We start from the raw sequence: 20,664 nt of genomic DNA, 5'->3' as shown, positions 1-20,664 counted from the left end.
GAAGTATTTTATTTAGGACATCTTTTTTAAGTTTGCCCTTTATTAATCTCAAAATTGGAGATTATCATTTATTTGCATGCAATGTACAGTGTCATATTTTTGTCAACAGAAGTGATTCATTCCAGGCAGAATTATTGCTCCCCCAAAAACATTTCCTAATTTAGTTAGTACAATTTAGTACAAGATTATTCAAATTACAATTTTGCTAAGAGTAAGATGTGGTGCATGCCGTGTCATTTTAAACTACTAGTTTTTGATCAAATAAAAGAAAAACATGTTTTGAATGACCTCTGTGAATGTCAATCACTGATTTCTTTAAAAAGTAGAGAAATACATCATAAATCAAATTTTTTGTGAACAAATCTGAGATTTTCTTTTTCGTCCATATCGCCCAGGCCTATGTAGAGGTAGGCCAAAGAGACCGGTGAGAGATACAGGAATGAAGAGAGATACAGACTGCGCGATACGCACAGGGAGGACAGAGACAAGTGAGAGATAAGGAGAGAGAGAGCAGAGAGACAAGTGAGAGATATAGGAAAGGAGAGAGCTGCGAAGGAGCAATATGGAAAAGCAGGGCAAAGAGAGGAGTGAGAGATACTAAGATTTTTTAGAGAGTTGAGTGAGAGATATGGTAGAAAAAAAATAAGGAGCCTCTACTTCTGTGTTAACTCTGTTTCTTTCATTTCGCCGCAAATAGCACAAAAATGTATACGCGGATTTTGATTAAACTTTCAGAAAATGTCAGACGCAGGATACGGAATAAGTGATTACATGTTGGGGCTGATCCAGATTGCCGTTTGGATTCAGGACATTAGACTACTGCGTTCGCACCTGAGCAAACACTTTGACTTTAGTTAAAACGGTCAAACAGTTACCAATGTTAAAATCACCCTAATGGAAGACAGAAAGAATACATCGGGATAGCAAATATCCGGTGTTATTAATTCTCTCCAAGATTATCGCGGCCTAAAATGCCTGAATGGTTTTTTTTAACATTGAATCAACTTGTGATTTTATGAATTTTTAATCAATGTTTTAAGTGTAACTAAAAAGCCAATGATTTAAAAAATAAATAATGGAAAAACAAATACTTTATTGACGTTTTACACACAGACTTAAAAAATAGACACTATATGGCAGTAAACGTACATACTTAGAGCTCATCCAATTGTTGTACTGTTTCAAATAATTATAACTAATAATAGTAGTAATTAATAATAATTACAGAAAGAAACACCAGGAAAGGTTTTCTTATTGTCCGCTGTCTGCTCTGTCGGCCACAAATTGCAGACATTAGCTGTGTATATTTTACACTTTAAGAGTGTTTGAGCATCTTAAACATTCATTAGAGTCTGCTGTGAAGCAAGCACCCACTCACATGCTGCTAGGTGCTTTTATTAGTCAACAAATCTTAACGATTAGTCGACTAATCCAATTATGAAACGTACACCTATTCAGTAGTTCAAATTATCGAATTGATCTGGAGATATTTTTAGGCATGTTCGAACTAACAATAAAAATAACTACTTCGTTCAGAAATATTTATTTCTAACCTGTGTTGCTCATTAGGCCGCTACAACAATAAACATACACATAATTGCCAAAAGTATATATCCAAATGATGAGAATCAGGTGTCCTAATCACTTGGCCCGGCCACAGGTGGATAAAATCAAGCACTTAGTCATGGAGACTGTTTCTACAAACAGTCTCAGTGATTTCCAGCGTGGAACTGTCATAGGATGCCACCTGTGCAACAAATCCAGTCGTGAAATTTCCTCGCTCCTAAATATTCCAAAGTCAACCTTATTATAAGACAAGTGAAGAATGTTGGAACAACAGCAAGTCAGCCACCAAGTGGTAGGCCACGTAAACTGACAGCGCATAGTGCAAAGACTTTCTGCACAGTCAGTTGCTACAGAGCTCCAAACTTTATGTGACCTTCCAATTAGTCCACGTACAGTACGCGGAGAGCTTCATGGAATGGGTTTCCATGGCCGAGCAGGTGCATCTAAGCCAGGGGTGCTCATTACGTCGATTGCGATCTACCGGTCGATCACGGAGGGTGTGTCAGTCGATCCCCAGCCAGGCATTAAAAAAATAGTCCTAAAAATGAGCGATCATAAATCTTCACTATGACGTCACTTTCGTCACTTGATTGACATTCACAGCACCCGAGAGATCTGAGATGACGCTGGCTGCTGCCAGCTCATTATTAAGAAAAAATTACCGACAGGAAGGCGAGAAACTCTTTTTATTTCAACAGACTCTGGCGCTGTACCTGTCGTCAAAACTCCAAAGTCCGACGGCACAGTTGCACAATAAAAGCGCTGCTTCATGCTGCCTGCGCTAACAACATAAGAGTCTCAGAAAGCTGGTGTGCACAAGCTAGCAAGCTACGGAATGTGCCGCCAATGTATTTATTGTAAAGTGTATACAAAGGAGTACGGAAGCTGGACAAATAAGATGCCAAAAACCAACCACTTTCATGTGGTATTGGACAGAACGGAGGACTTTTTTTCTCCTCCATTTGAAAATGCGGACGTTATCAGCACCACTGTCTGATTCCTATCAATGCAATTCATCAGAATCAGGTAATACACCAACTTATATTCTTGTCTTCATGAAAGAAATGAATCTATATGTGTTAAACATGCTTGCATTATCTTTAAACACCTTCTACTTATTAACAATATTAACTATATGTGTTAACATAGTATGCTTGTATTATCTTTAAACACCTTTAACTTGTTAACAATATTAACTATATGTGTTAAACATGCTTGCATTATCTTTAAACACCTTTAACTTGTTAACAATATTAACTATATGTATTAAACATTCTTGTATTATCATTAAACACCTTTAATTTATTAACAATATTAACTATATGTGTTAAACATGCTTGCATTATCATTAAACACCTTTAACTTGTTAACAAAAACATATATTTCATAAATAAGTAAATATGAATTATATATATAAATGAGGTAGATCCCTGCAACTTGATCAATTGAAAAGTAGCTCACCTGCAGAAAAAGTGTGAGCACCCCTGATCTAAGCCATACATCACCAAGTCCAATGCAAAGCGCCAGATGCAGTGGTGTAAAGCACGTCGCCACTGGACTCTAGAGCAGTGGAGACACGTTCTCTGGACTGATGAATCACGCTTTTCCATCTGGCAATCTGATGGACAAGTCTGGGTTTGGAGGTTGCCAGGAGAACGCTACATTCCGGACTGTATTGTGCCGAGTGTGAAATTTGGTGGAGGAGGAATTATGGTGTGGGGTTGGTTTTTCAGGAGTTGGGCTTGGCCCCTTAGTTCCAGTGAAAGGAACTTTGAATGCTCCAGGATACCAAAACATCTTGGACAATTCCATGGGATGGCACTTCAAGTTCATATGTGAGTAAAGGCAGGTGGCCACATACTTTTGGCAATATAGTGGATCTCTTATTACACTTGTGTCCATTTAATAGCAAGCTGATAAAAACAAAGTACAATTTTCACACATCAACTAAATTTAAAAACTGCAGCAATAAAAACAAACAACTAAACAACACTGAAGCTATCTAATGTTCTATGTAATAATTATGTGTTTAAAACACAGGTATTTGGACAAAGTTTAGCTGGCAGACTTTGGCTAAAATGATAGTTAAAGCTTTTTTTTTCACCAACTCTGTCTCTGTTGTTAGCTAGATAATTAACTCCTATTCTATCCGAAATGGCTTTAAATGCTCCACATCACAAACGTACAGCCACGGAAAGCAAGTTAAGTTTTGCAAATTGAGCAATTTATTCGTGTTTAGGATTAAAATGTTGCATAACTCCCGTTGCTGGCCGGTCACCAGTTGCGCTGACTCGCAAAGTTTTTTTCCGTCAAAAAACCCCACAATCGATGATATCACAGACTGTTACCGACAAATACATTTGTTGGCGACAAACACATTTTTTGGAAACAAACTTATTGTTGATTTTTGCCCCTAACACCATTTTCACATAAAAACAAACTGCTTTTTAAAAAACACGCAAACAATAAGCAACAGAAGACTACATAAACTAAGAACCTTTTTCACAGAAAAAATGTATTTGGGTCTCAACAGTCATTTTGACAAAAGCAGTTGATACACAATAATTTGGTCCACACAGATGTTGTCGACATGAGGTCGACTTAAAGAGGAACTGCACTTTTTTTGTAACTTTGCTTATCGTTCACAATCCTTATGAAAGGCAAAAGTTTTTTGTTTTTTTTTCTCGCTTTCTAGCGTATGAAAATCGGCTGGTTCTTGGTGGCTAGCAATGCAGCTAATGGGAGCGATCAATTCTACCTCTAAATCACTTAAAAATACATTCAAAAATCATCAACAATACTTCATTTACGTTCTGTGCCCCGTATAATAACCAAACTGTAGCGACATTGTTATTGTAAGAGCGAACACTGAGGAACTCTTTTTCGAGCATATAGTAACACATCGCCATGCTACAGTATTAGCCATAAAAGCTAACTACGACAAGAGATAAGCTACCTTCTAAGTCAACACGGAACGGGTTTAAATTTGTAATGCACAACACTGCGATAGGACAATAACCTGTACTGATTGAAAAACGGGAACAATCATATTACAGTATCTGTAAAGTATTAGCCCACATTTTATCTCTTGTTTGTACACAGCTGAGCTAGCCAGAGAGCGTATGTACTGTAGTTGTAATAACACGCATGATGTGCTGCATGTATGATGATCAATATTAAAGAGACTCACTCGATGGACAGCTGTTTGTCTGGTCCAGCTGGCCGGGGACACGTTTCCTGTTGATTTTGGGTAAACATTCCATTTATGTCGAAATAGCTTGGCTCCAAGTTCCACATTTATAGCGTCAAAATCGCTTTCATCTCACTCTACCGGCTTCCGTCTGCTCCAACGTCTCACTCTTCCTTTGTGCTGACTTCTATAAGCAGTAGTCCATCGTCTGTATATTTAGCTTAAAAAAAAAGTCTGTGAAACCTTATTTGTCCAAAAATAATCGTCTTCGTTGTCTGTTACCAAGTCTGCCATGATTAGAACATATACACTCGTGTTTGATTCCGGAAGTAGGAGCAAACATTTGTTGCCAAAAGTCAGACGTGCGCTGCTATGGAAACGGAAACAATCCGCGGAAGAAATCAGTCCCGGAAATTATTAAAATGATCAAACTACGGTAAATATTGAACATTTTACATATTGTTATGAATGTGTCTGTTACTGCTTGCACTGTGGATATAAAACGTTGCTGGAGGGTTTTGAAGTTGTTTCAGAGGGCTTTGAGGGTTACCACGGTGACACCCATTAGACAAATCTTTCAAGCGTTTTTTATCATCGTTAAAAAAAAAAGACATACAAGCAAAATTCCCAAAAAAAGTGCAGTTCCCCTTAAGAAGGTTGTTATTCACCATCTAAAAGAGTAATAATAGTTATAAATATATATATATATATATATATATATATATATATATATATATATATATATATATATATATATATATATATCGGCATTATAAAATACATCCTTTCTCATTTAGATGACATTTGTCAAGGACTGTACTGAATGATTCATGAAGAAATATCAAAGTAGACTTATGTATCCTTCAACTGGACACCTCTGATCGAGTCTTGAAGCAATGTGCCAACCCCTGGTTGAATAATTCATTGATTGAGACCCAACTGAGCTTTTTTTGATGAGACAAGACAGCCTTACCCGGTTCGGTGCAGTTTTTGTCAAACTCTGAGAACGGCTTGGACTGGTTGTCATAAAAATCTTGGAGAAGGTGACGACTGTCCCACCTGGTCTCCTCCAGCTTTGTGGAAATGGAAACATGGTTTGCTGTAACGGTGACAAAGATAGAAGAAATTGTTGTTAGAATGGTTGAGTAGATTCCTGTTTGTTTTAGACAACAACTAATAATAATAATAATAATAATAATAATAATAATAACAACAATAATAATAATAATAGATTAGATTTATATAGCACTTTTTTATTTACTAGAGTATAGACACTCAAAACGCGCACAGAGAAGTGAGAATCCATCTTTCATTCACTCCACATTCACACATTGGTTCAATGAGGGAAAATATGTCGGCCCTTTTGCCTGCCCCTTAAAAATAAAAGCACATTTAATACAAGAATGTTAATGAAGCTGATTTAATGCTACTCTTTCAAAAATGTTGTGCTGCTTAGTAGGGGTGTCCTTATACCTTGAGTATTGACCAATACCAATATTGATCTGACATATATATATATATATATATATATATATATATATATATATATATATATATATATATATATATATATATATATATATATATATATATATAATAATAATACCTGGGATTTATATAGCGCTTTTCTAAGTACCCAAAATCGCTTTACATGTAGAACCCATCATTCATTCACACCTGGTGGTGGTAAGCTACTTTCATAGCAACAGCTGCCCTGGGGTAGACTGACGGAAGCGTGGCTGCAATTTGGGCCAACGGCCCCTACGACCACCACCTATCATTCATCACTCAATTCACCGGTGTGAGTGGCACCGGGGGCAAGGGTGAAGTGTCCCGCCCAAGGACACAACGACAGCGATTTTTGGATGGTAAGAGGCAGGGAGCGAACCTGCAACCCTCAGGTTTCTGGCACGGTTGCTCTACCCACTACGCCATGCCGTCCCATATATATTAAAGTTAAAGTTAAAGTACCAATGATTGTCACACACACACTTGGTGTGGCGAAATTTGTCCTCTGCATTTGACCCATCCCCTTGTTCACCCCCTGGGAGGTGAGGGGAGCAGTGGGCAGCAGCGGTGCCGCGCACAGGAATCATTTTTGGTGATTTAACCCCCAATTCCAACCCTTGATGCTGAGTGCCAAGCAGGGAGGTAATGGGTCCCATTTTTATAGTCTTATATATATATATATATATATATATATATATATATATATATATATATATATATATATATATATATATATATATATATATATATATATATATATATATATGTATAAATATACATCTGTATATATATATATATATATATGCATATGTAGTAGAATTTCTGACCTTTGACCTATATTGCATGTCTAATAAGAATGTACACTCATTTAATTTCTCTTCTATTCTGTGCCAGTGGGACAAAGGTGAATATGGAGTTGTGCCAACCTGTCTACAGAATGTTTAGAATTTCCAAATATGACTAAGAGATACAAGGTTGTTTTGGAACAGACAAAACCAAAACAAAACAATCGTGACGCATTAGATAACAAACAATGACGCACAAGAGACATATAAAAAATGGCAGAAGACCGGAACTCGACAGTAATTTTGGCTTGTGTGTGTCTTGTTTACTCCGGAGTAACATGTGGTCTGTCTGCACGGCCAACTTAATTCAACCTGCACTTCTGATAATGGGTAAATACATTTGTTGTACTAAACTACTTTTGTTGCCTGTTTAAGCTTCGGACAATCCACTACACAAATTGGCGTCACGAACAGGATGGTTTAGAAGCTACAGGTCGAAAACCGCTCCCCCTCTCTCTGTCAGGCAGACAGTGTGCTGCACGCGCGCATAACAAGGTAAGCGTTTTGCTTAAAGTGTAAACATTTTCTGCCTGGAGAGAGCCGGATCGATAAGACTAATTGCTGAATCTATTTTTGATAAAAGATAGGTTTAGTCAGGTTCTCCAAAAACAACCTGGAATGGGGTAAATTATGGTTGGATTGAGTTGTTTTATATGTGATCATTTGTCTGTGTGTTTGTTGAAAACTTGTGATTTCTTGTTTTTAACATAAGGGGATTGTTGATAGAATTTTGGTGGTTTGGAGTGTTTTTGAAATGTAGACTATGTGAGACAAAAAATTTCTTTTAACCTCTTCATCCTCTGTCGTTGCTGGCAGAGGATGCCTTTTTCTGCAAGTACATTAGGTTAGCCGGAGTTGGACACAGCGAAATTTAAGGCAAGGTTGGCTAACTGGTGTGACATTTGGCCCACACAAATTTATGACGTCTATGAAGGTCCTACGTATCTGTCTATGTGGAAACTGCAGCCGGGTAAAAAGCCTGATATAAGGTGATCGTTCAGTGACTCCGGTAAAGGAGATCAACTGAGCCAAGTTGTCACGAATTTGGAAATTTGCTGCAGTATAGATGGATAGAGTTAAGGGCTCCATATGGTAGAGCTTTGGTGGAGCTTTGGTGAAGCTTTGGTGAAACTGTATGGAACTGACCAAAACATGATGACTGTAGAGCATTGGGTGATTATCAGTGACTCTATGGTGCTTTTATGCTGTTGCCGTGTATTGGTCAGGGAGTAAAACCAGGGGCTGCTCCGCTGAAACGGGTTAATTGCCGTTGCATGAGTAATGAAGGGACCTGTGTTTGTTAATGAGATGGCCGATTCCACAAAAGCACACGTGCATTAGTTGTTTATATTTGTCCGGACAATGGGGTGGTATGGTAATTTAACAATGTGTGTGTATAATGATGAATGCTGAAATGTGTGTGTATTGAGTGAGTCAGTTTATGTTGGTACATTTAGATATATGCGTAATTTAATAACTTTTGTGTAGCACCTGGTTTCTTATCTGGTTTAATTCCCCCCTTCCTTTTCTCATCCCCCCCCCCCCCCCTCTCGCAACCTCCCTTCACGCTTTTTCTCACAGCCCCGCTATCTGTAAAAGTTGGGAAATTGTCTAAAATGTGTGTGCGTGTGAGAAAGTAGACACAGTTTATGTACAGAAAACATATGAGTGAATGATCTATCCATTTAATTATCTTATTCCGCTCTCGGAGGTTGGATCGCGGGGGCAGCAGCCTAAGCAGGGAAGTCCAGAATACCCTCCTTAAACTTGACTATTTGTCCATCTAAGAGTGAATGATAAATGTTGTTCTTATTATTAAGGTTCTGATATGATACAGCTGTGCTTCTGGATGAGAAAAATAGTTGTCTATTGCATTTACTTTTAACTGTGCTGGTAAATTCTCTGTGTGAGTGACTGTGTGACGCATATAAAGAAAAAAAAAAAGGAGTCTCAGCTGGAAGACATTTTAAGATAAGGGATGTGTGCGTGTGACGAGGCTGTGTGAGTGACAGCTGCGTGAGGCGTGGGCCGAAGAGGTGTGACAATGTTAGGATAGCATTGAGCTAGGATAGCTTTGAGCTAGGTTAGCATTAAGCTAGGTTAGCATTGAGTTAGCATAGCATTGGATTAGTTTAGCATTGAGCTAGGTTTAAAGAATACAAAAATAAATAAATAAAAAAAAATATATAAATATATATAGTGGACAGCTGTACTCAATCTGAAGAGAAGGCTGACAGGTTGGTTTTGACAAAAGGAAAAATAAAATATACTGTATATGAATAAATAAACATTTAAATATCAACACATACATTTGGACTGGGACATTGAAGCATTGTTAAATTCATTAGTCATTAATTATGTGTGTAATATACTGTATTGAACAGCCTTGCTGCTTATCTGATCCATCCAGTTCCTGTGTGGAAGTTGAGACAAACACAAGGGGTACCTGAGATTTTAAATATTTTAAAATAGCGACAATTCAAAATCCTTTATAAATATAATTATAGAAGAATAATTCTTCAACAAAATAAATATTTAGAATTAAGTTCACGAGCCCAGATGGATCTCTATTACAATATCCAAAGAAGGTTGATGATTGATTATATGTATATAAATTTTGATTATAATTTAATCACTAGTTTAATTTTTAAAACGTTTTAGTTATTCTTATTTTTTTTTGTCCAAATAAGTCAAGTAAGACCACAACAAATGAGCAATATGGTGCACTGTTATACAATTTAATAAATCAGAAAATGATGACATTATGCTGTATTTTATTTCTTTATTTTACTGGGAAAAAAGGTTGAAAACCACTGCCCTAAATCATATCTAAAGCTAAAATTATTTTATAAGACTGATTATTTTGGATTATTGTGTTTGTATTGTGAGAGAAGTCGAGAAAGTGAGAGAGAGAGGAAGAGAGAGCAGGTGAAAAAACAGAAGGAGGGTGAAGAGGATTGTTTGAGAAAATATGGGAAAAGGATGTTTATAACCTTACGTTATGTGAATGGTTTCTAGGAGAACAGAAAATAGAAACATTGTGTGAAGTGTAAGGAAGAGATGGATACAGGATGTTGTTTGTAAAGGAAAATGAAAGTGAAGAAAAGATGAGAAAGTGACAAATGAAGGTATTCGTAAATGGTATGCTGTTGATTGTGGTTAGCTGCAAGTTTGTTTATTTGTTTGTTTAGTTGTTTGAGTGAAATGGGAAGAAATCAATAGGAATAATTACATGCAAAATGGAATAAAACTATGAGTGCGATAGATAATGAATGAATAAATGAAATAGGTTTATTTTGGTCATATAATCAACCATCAACCAATTTGTGTGAGCAGTTTAACAGTAAATTAGACATATTAACAATCATACACATTTACACACAGAAAAGAAAAGAAAAAAGAATGACCGAAAAAAGAATAGGCGGAAGCCAAAGCTTATATTGGCCTATGATAAACAATTACTGAACATTAAATTACCTGGAACATCAACGTTAAAAGATGAAAGTAATTGTTACTATATTTTATAATGTTAAAAAAACTTTACTTTTCAAGGGTCTCCAAAACAATAACAAAAAACTACATGTGTTCAGCTCATCACTGAGGATGGTACATCATTTAACTCCTAAAACTGAAATACATTTGTGTTTTTATTTTATTTTACTTGACCTATTTCAAAAATCAATATCCCCCGTAAATGATAGTTTTCTCCTCATAATGTAAACAAGCTAAGAATACAAACTGGAAGGCTGTTGTTCTTTACTCGGAAACATAATTGCCAATGTAAATAACATGCTGAGGAACATCATAGATGATATGGATCAGGATAAACGAATGAATGATATCATTGTGACAGGGCACCGAATTAAACCAAGATCCTATGCGAAAGCTGTGAATAATGAAGGTGAACCAGATGAAATGGATATGGTCTCAGCAGAACAGCAAGTGGTCAACTTTCTGCAATCAAAAGAAATTGAAATTGACATTAATACCATCGAAACATGCATCCCACTGAACGGAAGAAACAACAACGCCACTCCAGTTGTGCTTGTGAAACGCGTAAACAGAAAATCTAAAATGGCATTGCTGAGACAGGGAAAGAAGCTGAAGGGAACAAATGTGTACATGAATGAGCATCTCACAAAACGTAATGCTGGAATCGCCAAGAAAGCATGCGACTTGAGAAGGCAGGGAAAAATCCAGGGAACTTGGAGCGCCAACTGTAAAATCTACATCAAGCTGAATGGAGGTCCAGAAGCAAGAGTAATTGTTGTCCATGACATCAAGGACCTGGACAATTTTTAAAGTTTACACAGCTACCACAACAACGATGATAATGGACTCTGAAAGAAAACAAGCACCTAAATTCAGCATCGGCACTACTATGTTCCAAGGGACGACTAAACAAGAGGACCTACATTCAGGATTGCATCCACCTACACTTATAGAGATTATTGAAACAACATCAACGTTTGTTGAACAACAAAATATGGAACTAAAAAATTTCTGCAACAAAGATCACAAAAACCAGGATTTGGAAAATGATATAGATCCAGATACAATTTTTTTCTCCCAAATCAGTAATAGTTGTTTTTATTATACAGATGATCAATATAATAGCAACATTGAATGTGATAACAAATTGTCAATTATTCATTTTAATAGTAGAAGCTTGTATGCAAATTACAACAACATTAAGAACTTTTTGGAACACATCAACGAACCCTTCAAAGTGATTGCTGTCACAGAAACATGGATTGATGATAAAAAAGGAATAGATTTTGATCTGGAGGGATATGAACTAAACTACATCAACAGAACCAACAAAAATGGAGGAGGAGTAGCTGTGTACGTGATGAAGAACCTGACATGTCATTTGCCATAGATAATATCTTAGAATGTATAACCATTGAAATATGTCAGGAAAAAAGCAAAAACATATTCATCAGTTGTATATATAGATCACCTAAGTCAAGTATAGAAACATTTGAAGAATGGATCAAGGCAACTTACATGGACAATGGTCAAAGAATAATGTTCTTATGTGGTGACTTTAATATTGACTTATTGAACCCCAACAAGCAAAAGTCTATTGATGACTTCATTGATACAATGTACAGCATCAGTCTATATCCTAAAATCACAAAGCCAAGCAGAATCACAGGACAATGTGCCACGCTTATTGATAATATTTTTACCAATGATTTTGATAATAACACTACAAGTGGTCTACTTATAAGCGACGTTAGTGATCATCTGCCAGTTTTTACAATATATGATGGAAACTACAAGAAGAACATGGAAGACAAAAGGACATTTCGAAGACTATGCACAGAGAAGAGGATGACTGCCTTCAAAATTGAACTACAAAAGCAAGATTGGGACAATGTGTTTAATGAAAAAGAGGTTGATGAAGCATATGAACATTTCTTAAACAAGTTCATAATACTTTATGACAAACATTGTCCATGGATACAACTCAGTAACAAGCAGAGAAAGAATAATCAACCATGGATGACAAAAGGATTAAAAAATGCTTGTAAGAAGAAGAATACACTATATAGAACATTTATAGCACAAAGAACTATAGAGGCAGAAATTAAGTACAAAAAGTATAAAAACAAGTTAACAGACATACTACGATCATGTAGAAAAGAATATTACAGTGAATTATTGGACAGGAACAAAAATAATATGAGAGCAACATGGGGCATCCTCAATAGCATTATTAAAAATGGAACTAAGAGGGACTACCCTCGATACTTCTTAGATGAAAATAAAAAAATGACAACATAAAGGAAGTAGTTGAAAGCTTCAATAATTATTTTGTAAATATTGGACCAAAATTGGAAGAAAGGATTCCAGACCCAGTTCCAATTGAGGACTATAATGATACCATAGAGTGAAATCCCAACTCCATGTTCCTCAGTAATGTGACACAGGAGGAAATAGTTACAATCGTGAAAAAATGTAAATCTAAGACTTCAACTGATTGTAACGGAATTGATATGGAAACGATAAAAAAGGTTATTGAAGAGAACTCAGGACCATTAATGTATATTGGTAACCTATCATTTCAAACAGGTACATTTCCAAACAAAATGAAAATAGCTAAAGTTGCACCAATTTATAAGACTGGAGACAAACATCAATTTACAAATTATAGACCTGTTTCTCTACTTCCACAATTTTCTAAAATCATTGAAAAACTGTTCAATAACAGATTAGAAAGTTTCATAAATAAAAATAGAATACTCGAAGAGAACCAATATGGATATAGAGCTAATGTTTCAACTTCAATGGCTTTAATTGAAATTACAGAAGAAATTACCAATGCAATAGATAGTAAAAAATGTGCGGCAGCGGTTTTTATGGATCTAACTAAAGCATTTGACACAATTAATCACAATATTTTAATCAAAAAACTAGAACGATATGGCATCAGAGGGTTAGTCTTAAACTGGATAAGAAGTTATCTAACGAACAGGAAACAATACGTGAAGCTAGGCGAACACACGTCTACAACGCTAAATATATCCTGTGGTGTACCTCAGGGATCAATACTAGGACCTAAATTGTTCAATCTCTATATAAATGACATTTGTAAAGTTACAAAAGATTTAAAGTTAGTATTATTTGCGGATGATACAACAGCGTTTTGTTCAGGAGAGAACACACAGGAGATAATACAAATAATAACAGAAGAAATTAACAAATTAAAAAGATGGTTTGACAAAAACAGACTATCGTTGAATCTTAGTAAAACTAAAATAATGCTATTTGGTAACAGTAGAAGAGAAAGTCAAACACAAATACAAATAGACGGAATAGAAATTGAAAGAGTAAACGAAACCAAATTTCTAGGTATAATGATTGATGATAAATTGAACTGGAAATCTCACGTAAAAAATATACAACATAAAGTTGCAAGAAACACGTCAATAATGAATAAAGCAAAACATGTTCTAGACCAAAAATACCTTCATATTCTCTACTGCTCACTAGTGTTACCATATCTGAGCTACTGTGTAGAAATATGGGGAAATAATTACAAAAGTACACTTCATTCATTAACGGTGTTACAAAAAAGATCAGTTAGAATAATACATAATGTTGGATATAGAGAACATACAAACCCTTTATTTATTGAATCAAAAATACTGAAATTCCACGACATAGTGAATTTGCAAACAGCTAAAATTATGCACAAAGCAAACTATAACCTGCTACCCAAGAATATACAACAATTCTTCTCAAAAAAAGAGGAGAAATATAATCTTAGAGAAAAACGTAATTTAAAACATTTGTTTGCACGTACAACACTTAAGACCTTCAGTATATCAGTATGTGGAATTAAATTATGGAATGGATTAAGCAAAGCAATCAAACAATGTACTAATATGATACACTTCAAGAAACTCTTCAAACTTAAAGTGTTTACAAAGTACAAAGAAGAAGAACCATGACAAACATTCTCAATTTATTTCATCCATCCATTCATTCATTCTTAAAGTAATCTTATTTATCTCATCATATGAAATATGACTTACTTCACCAATTATTATTATTAAATTCTTACTATTATTTATTTATTTATTTTTATTGTGATTACTTATGGAGTTTATTGTGAAAAAATTGTGAACAGGAAGTGAACAAAAAGTTTTGCAACTGTTATGTAAAGAAAAGGGGTAGGATTAAATAAGCTCTGCTTCTTCCTACTCCTTTTCGAACATGTTGAAAAGAAACTGGAAATTGTGATGTATCATGTTGTATGCTTGCATGTTCGAAATAAACTCAAACTCAAACTCAAACTCAAATGTTTTAAAATTAAATTATTTGAACATTTAACACATTATGACTTATATAAAATAGATTGGTATGATCATAACAATAATGCTTTGTGTAATATTGAAATGAGCCTTTTAAGTTTAAGTATTGGGTCTATATTTCTTCTATAAACATTTCCCCAAACTTCAAAACAATATTACATATGGAAAAATAAATGAATAATATAACATGTGCAGACATTTCTTATTCAGCATGTGTTTTACTTTATACCGAATAGCAATTGATTTGGATATTTTTCTTTAATATGTTCAATATGTGGCTTCCAACATATTTATGATCAATTATTATTCTCAAGCAGTTAGTTCATATACTCTTGTCAAGTTACTCTTTCTGGTAAAGATTTAGTCTTATTAATTTCTACATATTGAGATCTATTACTTAAAATAACTACTTAACCACTGTTGTGAAACACTTTCTAATTTATGGGAGTATTGGGATAGGATTGAGGAAGATGTCTGCTGTGGTGGTGGTTAGTTTGGAAATTAATTTAATAAAAGTATCTTTAAAGTGCAGTCTGACATTTTAGTTTGGAGTAATTTATATTTTTATTTAGACATTGCAGTACACCATACTTCTGGATGTTGAGCTAGAAGAGGATAATGGCATGACAGAATAAAGTTAGAGTTAAAGTTGGGGTGCCAGTGATTGTCACACACACACTGGGTGTGGTGGAATTTGTCCTCTGCATTTGGCCCATCCCCGTGATCGCCCCTGGGAGGTGGGGGGAGCAGTGGGCAGCAGTGGTGCCGCGCCCGGGAATCATTTTTGGTGATTTGGCTCCAAAATTTTTTATAGTCTTTGGTATGACCACTAGGCCACTGAGATGAAAGAGGCAAACCAAATCTCAACAGCTTTCAGTTAGCTACAGATTTTGAGAGTATAATGCGAATAACTATAACTTTACAACTGTTTGCTGTGAATAGTGTTGAATAATAATTACAAATAACAGCCTACATTAATAATTAGAATAAGAGCCGATATGTAAAGTGTTAAAAAGAGGAGAAGTGTGATTAGGCCTGGCGCTTAGAGCATGGCCTTGTGTGTTTGTTGTGACTAGGTTGGATAACCAGTCGGAGACAGGCAAGGCAAGGCGGGGCAGCTTTGTTTGTGTGGCGTTTTTCATGCAACAAAGTGAAATGAAAGAAAATAAAAGCAAAATTAAAATGCAGACAATAAAAATAAACACAGTGCGGACGTTAAAAGTTAAAAGATTAAAAGATTTAGCTGAAAGATAAGGAGAAACGTGAATAAAAACATTCTTTTGTTTTGGAGAATATCACGCACAGCGGGAGGTCAGAGTGCAAGCATGACAGCTTACTCGCGGCTACTGATAGACAAATGATAGTTTAAATTAACTTATAGATAATCTTTAAGTGAATTAAAAGGGTACTTAAATACACATGAAGTAGTACGTATAATCTTTGAATTAAGGTTATTGATTAGCAATTAATGGGATAGTTAAGACTGTAATTTTAAAACGTGATATGCAAAATTGAACTAACCGAGAGGATATGAAAACGATGGGTGTACATGTTTTGAGTTCCAAATTCTGGAGGAAAAACCTCAACAAAACGTAAAACCATACAGACGGACTTGGGTGGTAGCCACGGTTGTGCTAGGTCAAGCGAGGGTGGAAAGGATATGCAGCAGGGGGACTGCCAATCTGAACAAGACAAGCTCCAAAGTTGTAGCCAGAACATGCTCACAAAAAATACAGGTGTGACAGCAGGACGAACAGCAGGATACAAACAGACCCCTGCTGGACATAAGTGTCAACGGACAATGTTCAACACAATCTTTCAAGCATTCCTTTGTGGTCAACCTGCACACACCTTGTAATGACCTGCTTACGAACTGTGCCCTGACAATTCAATACCGCACAGAAGGAACTTCCTGATGTTGCCTGACAGCACGACATCAGCTGACAACTACTGGGGACGCCTCCCAGGAACGAATGGAGGACGGGGACTGCTCCAACTGTCCTAGCACTGGCTGACTGAGGTGCGTCCGTGTGCCCTGCCACCCAAACCGCCAAAGTGTATGATCACCAATTAGACGACTCATAATAGGAGCCTTTTGACTCTTATATATGGTGGGACTCAAGGTATGGCCGCTCATGTGAACTATCCTTACAACAATTAGAATGGTATAAGATGGACAACTAATGACCCACATTGTTCCTTTGCTCTCTGTCCTGCCTACGAAACCAAAAAAAATTTGGTCAAATGATAAAACAGGGCGTAGCTGCCGCTGATTGAACCGATACGCTAATACCACATTTTCAATTATTTCGGTTGTCTGTTAAAAACATAGCTATTGGTTGCAATTTGGACATTCCTGCTGTAGGCTACAAAGAGCTAGCAGCTACACAACAGCTGAGCTAAAACAAAATTTAAGCATATCAAATAATTGTAGTTGCTTATTACATACACAAAGTCGCAGAGGGACAGAAGTCTGTAGAAAGTATTCAGTAACAAACGTGTCCGCATTATTAAACTTTCTACCACAGGAAACATACTGAACAAATACAGCAGTTACTGTCAGACTCTAATCCGGATTACCGTGTCTATCAGAGACATGGTTAAAACCCACAACAAATTTTGTTCTAATTAATGTCCCGGGGGACAAGATTACAGAAAATACAGATCGGGTGACAAAGGGGGGAGGAATTATGATTTATGAAAGGGAAAACATTAAAAGTAGATCAATTTGAGTATGTTGAAATTAAAATCACATTTTCCTCAGAAATGTATTTCAAGGTAATTGTAGTATACCGACCGACCACAGCTAAAGACATTTTTCTTGATTCATTTTCAGACATCCTCAAACAGCATAGTATGAAAGAAGTAACGTCATGGGGGACGTTAATCTGGACTGGTTAAATAAAACACGTAGAAAGAAATTTAAGGATATTATAAACGGCTTCTACATGATACAAATGATAAGCAGCCCTACTAGAATTACAATTGGATGACAAAAATCAAAGAGAACATCTGTAAATACACGAATACAAAACCAGAAAGAAGAGTGCTACAATAAAAATACCATTGGATTCTAATAAAGATATGAGGACTCAGCTCTCATAAGAGCAATTATAACAGGTCTAAATAAAGATCGTATGATTTAAAAGTTTGGAGGAACAAAGTTACAATGTTTATGCGGAAGTCTAAGGCTGACTTTCACTTAGAATTAATCAAAGTTGCAAAAGGGAACATTAGAAAGTTATGGAAAACCAGATACAAACTTACGGAAAGAGAGCAAACAAGAAACAACACTATAACATTAAATATCAATGGCGCTACTATCGCAGACAGTCTGGACATAAGTAATAATTTTAATGAACATTTCATCCAGTCTGTACAAACCCTGAATAAAAAATCCCTCAAAATCAGTGCAAATAATTGTCATTTATTCAGGATGGACTAATTTTAGAATTAACAAATGAAACAAAGTTAAACAAAATCTTCACTGCATTATCAGACTCACGATCTAGAGATATATATATGGGTTGGACACTATCTTCCTAAAAACATATAAGGATTGTATTATTGCTCGTATAACAACGATTGATAAATAAATCAATAACGGAAAACACTTTCCCTACCACGTCGAGAAACTGCTACTATAATTAAATCCATAAAGCAGGAAATAAAGAAGACCAGAACATGTACAGACCAATTAGCCTTCTCCATGTTATAACAAAAGGAATAGAAAATTTGAAATTAAAAAGTGGCTTTGGAGCAATCAAGGCTGCTCACACGGTCACTAAGATGGGCATTATGTTGACACATCAATTTAATGAGTATTATATTTATCTATGAGAGCATTTTTGTTGTAAATTGTGAGGTATGGCTGTTAAAAGCTTGGTTGTTGTTATGAATGATGACAGATGTGAACAAGAGCATGTATTGTCTTTGTGTGATGATGTAAATAAGGTGTGGTTGTATTGTATGTTAAGTATGTGTCCATGAAGGGGCATTTGGTGACTTTTCTTAAAATTGATTACATGCTACAGTATGATTATTTTTGATTAATTATTGATTATTATGAATGTATATAAATTATGATTAATTAGTGTCATAATTTTATTGCTTGATTTTTGGATCCCTTTAATTTAGGTAGCCAGGGACTACAGATGGAAAGTAGCTATTTAGAAATAATCTGGTACAGAACATATCTGTTTCTGAACTAAATGTTTCTGTGCATTGTCCCATCATAGATAGACTAAATTAAATACAACTATTTAGTGAATTATTGAGGCCACAATAATTCACTAGGTGTTGTAAAATATCAAAGTACTATTGCAAAAGCGAACAGTGACCTCAAACATGACCTGTCCTCCGCCTCTGTTCTTGCTGCACTTGACTATCAGCTGCCTTTTCTTTTTCTTGGATGTTTCTGAAACTACTACTACTACCACTACTACTACTACTATTACTATTACTACGACTAACACTGTCCCTGCGAGAGGGACAGAGGGGGGAGGTGAGTTTGGATTGGGTCAAGTTTGAGCGTGTTGAGGTTTTATTTAATCGATATGATCAATCCGGTACAAGGATAAAGGAACGTAATGATTTAGATTGACAATCGCAGTGGTTGGCGGAAGCAACCCCAACCTCAAAGGAGGGTGCCAATTCAGTAATTAAATGTTTTGTGAATTATCTAATATCCCGACATGGTTTCCCCAAAAAGATTAGGTCAAACAACGGCACCTAATTTAAGAAAACAGGTTAATCTTCTTCAGTCAAAAGATCAGCACTTCTCAGGACCAGCAGCTTCCTAGGAAGGTGGAAAGACCATGAGACCAAAATGGTAAGTTTGCAAAATGTAGAATTTGTGTGCCAGTTCCTCTGTGCAGATTTGAGGATGAAAGCAGCCACTCCAGATTCCCTTGCACTCGCTAAGAGGGGCACGGTCAAAGCCAATCCAGGACCAACACCCGATACCTGACTGGAAGGAACCGAGAGGAGAGACAACACCTTGCCAGCAATGACGAGAACGACTAAGGTTGCCAGCCAATATGTGTCCGTCGGGACTCCAGCAGCTGTGGAAGGAGGACCTGAAGCAAGCCGAGGGCCTGGACCAAAGCCCCACGCCCCATACTCTGCCCCAGCCTTCCCCATAGCCCCTTCAGCTCCAACTCTACCTGAGTTTTCCCCAATTTCGGCCAGCACGCACCGGCCACTGAACAGACTGCCCAATGGACTGAACCACACCCCAAGAAGAGACAGAGACAGACTGTTTGAGTGGATCTCTTTCTTCACCAAGGCAGCCAAAAGCCCAACGAGGTGTCGACAGGCCATCAGCCTGAGGCACCACCGAGCCATCTATACGAGCACTAATCGAACATGGACTCATACGAAATTCAGTTGTGTGTTCAAAATCAATTGATAATTAACAATATTGGTAACTACATTCATTGCAAATGCCGGGAAAAATATTTTTTGCAAATGTCTTACAGTCATAAGTCTATATACATTAATCTATTTATGTTTAATGATGTTCATGATCAAAGTATTTGTTATTCCTTTACTAAATCAAAGGGTAGGCCACTAATTGTGTTCTGTGAGATGGTTTTACTGCAGGCTGGTAACAGCGATCGCTCTGAAGGAGGGTCATAGACGGAATTTTTGCCTCGTATAAAAACATTGAGGTTTTTGCCTCTATGTGTGGTAGAGATTTAACTTAGTGGTCTACATCAGAAATTGT

At 36.2% G+C, this 20,664-nt stretch overlaps 1 protein-coding gene across 2 annotated transcripts in view; it reads right to left on the bottom strand.

Annotated features, from left to right (window-relative positions):
* The window catches only part of LOC133656895 (sodium/potassium/calcium exchanger 3-like), a 267,870-nt gene that overhangs the window by 147,636 nt on the left and 99,570 nt on the right, over positions 1-20,664 (bottom strand). For both annotated transcript variants that reach the window (XM_062057755.1, XM_062057756.1), the window contains exon 2: positions 5,730-5,855. In XM_062057755.1, the coding sequence (XP_061913739.1) occupies positions 5,730-5,855 (126 nt within the window). The remainder of the gene's footprint in view (positions 1-5,729; positions 5,856-20,664) is intronic.

The sequence above is a fragment of the Entelurus aequoreus genome, linkage group LG09 (genome assembly GCF_033978785.1).
Source record: "Entelurus aequoreus isolate RoL-2023_Sb linkage group LG09, RoL_Eaeq_v1.1, whole genome shotgun sequence".
Taxonomy (NCBI): domain Eukaryota; kingdom Metazoa; phylum Chordata; class Actinopteri; order Syngnathiformes; family Syngnathidae; genus Entelurus; species Entelurus aequoreus.
Note: the sequence above shows the minus strand (reverse complement) of the source record. Positions and strands in the feature narration are given on the sequence as shown.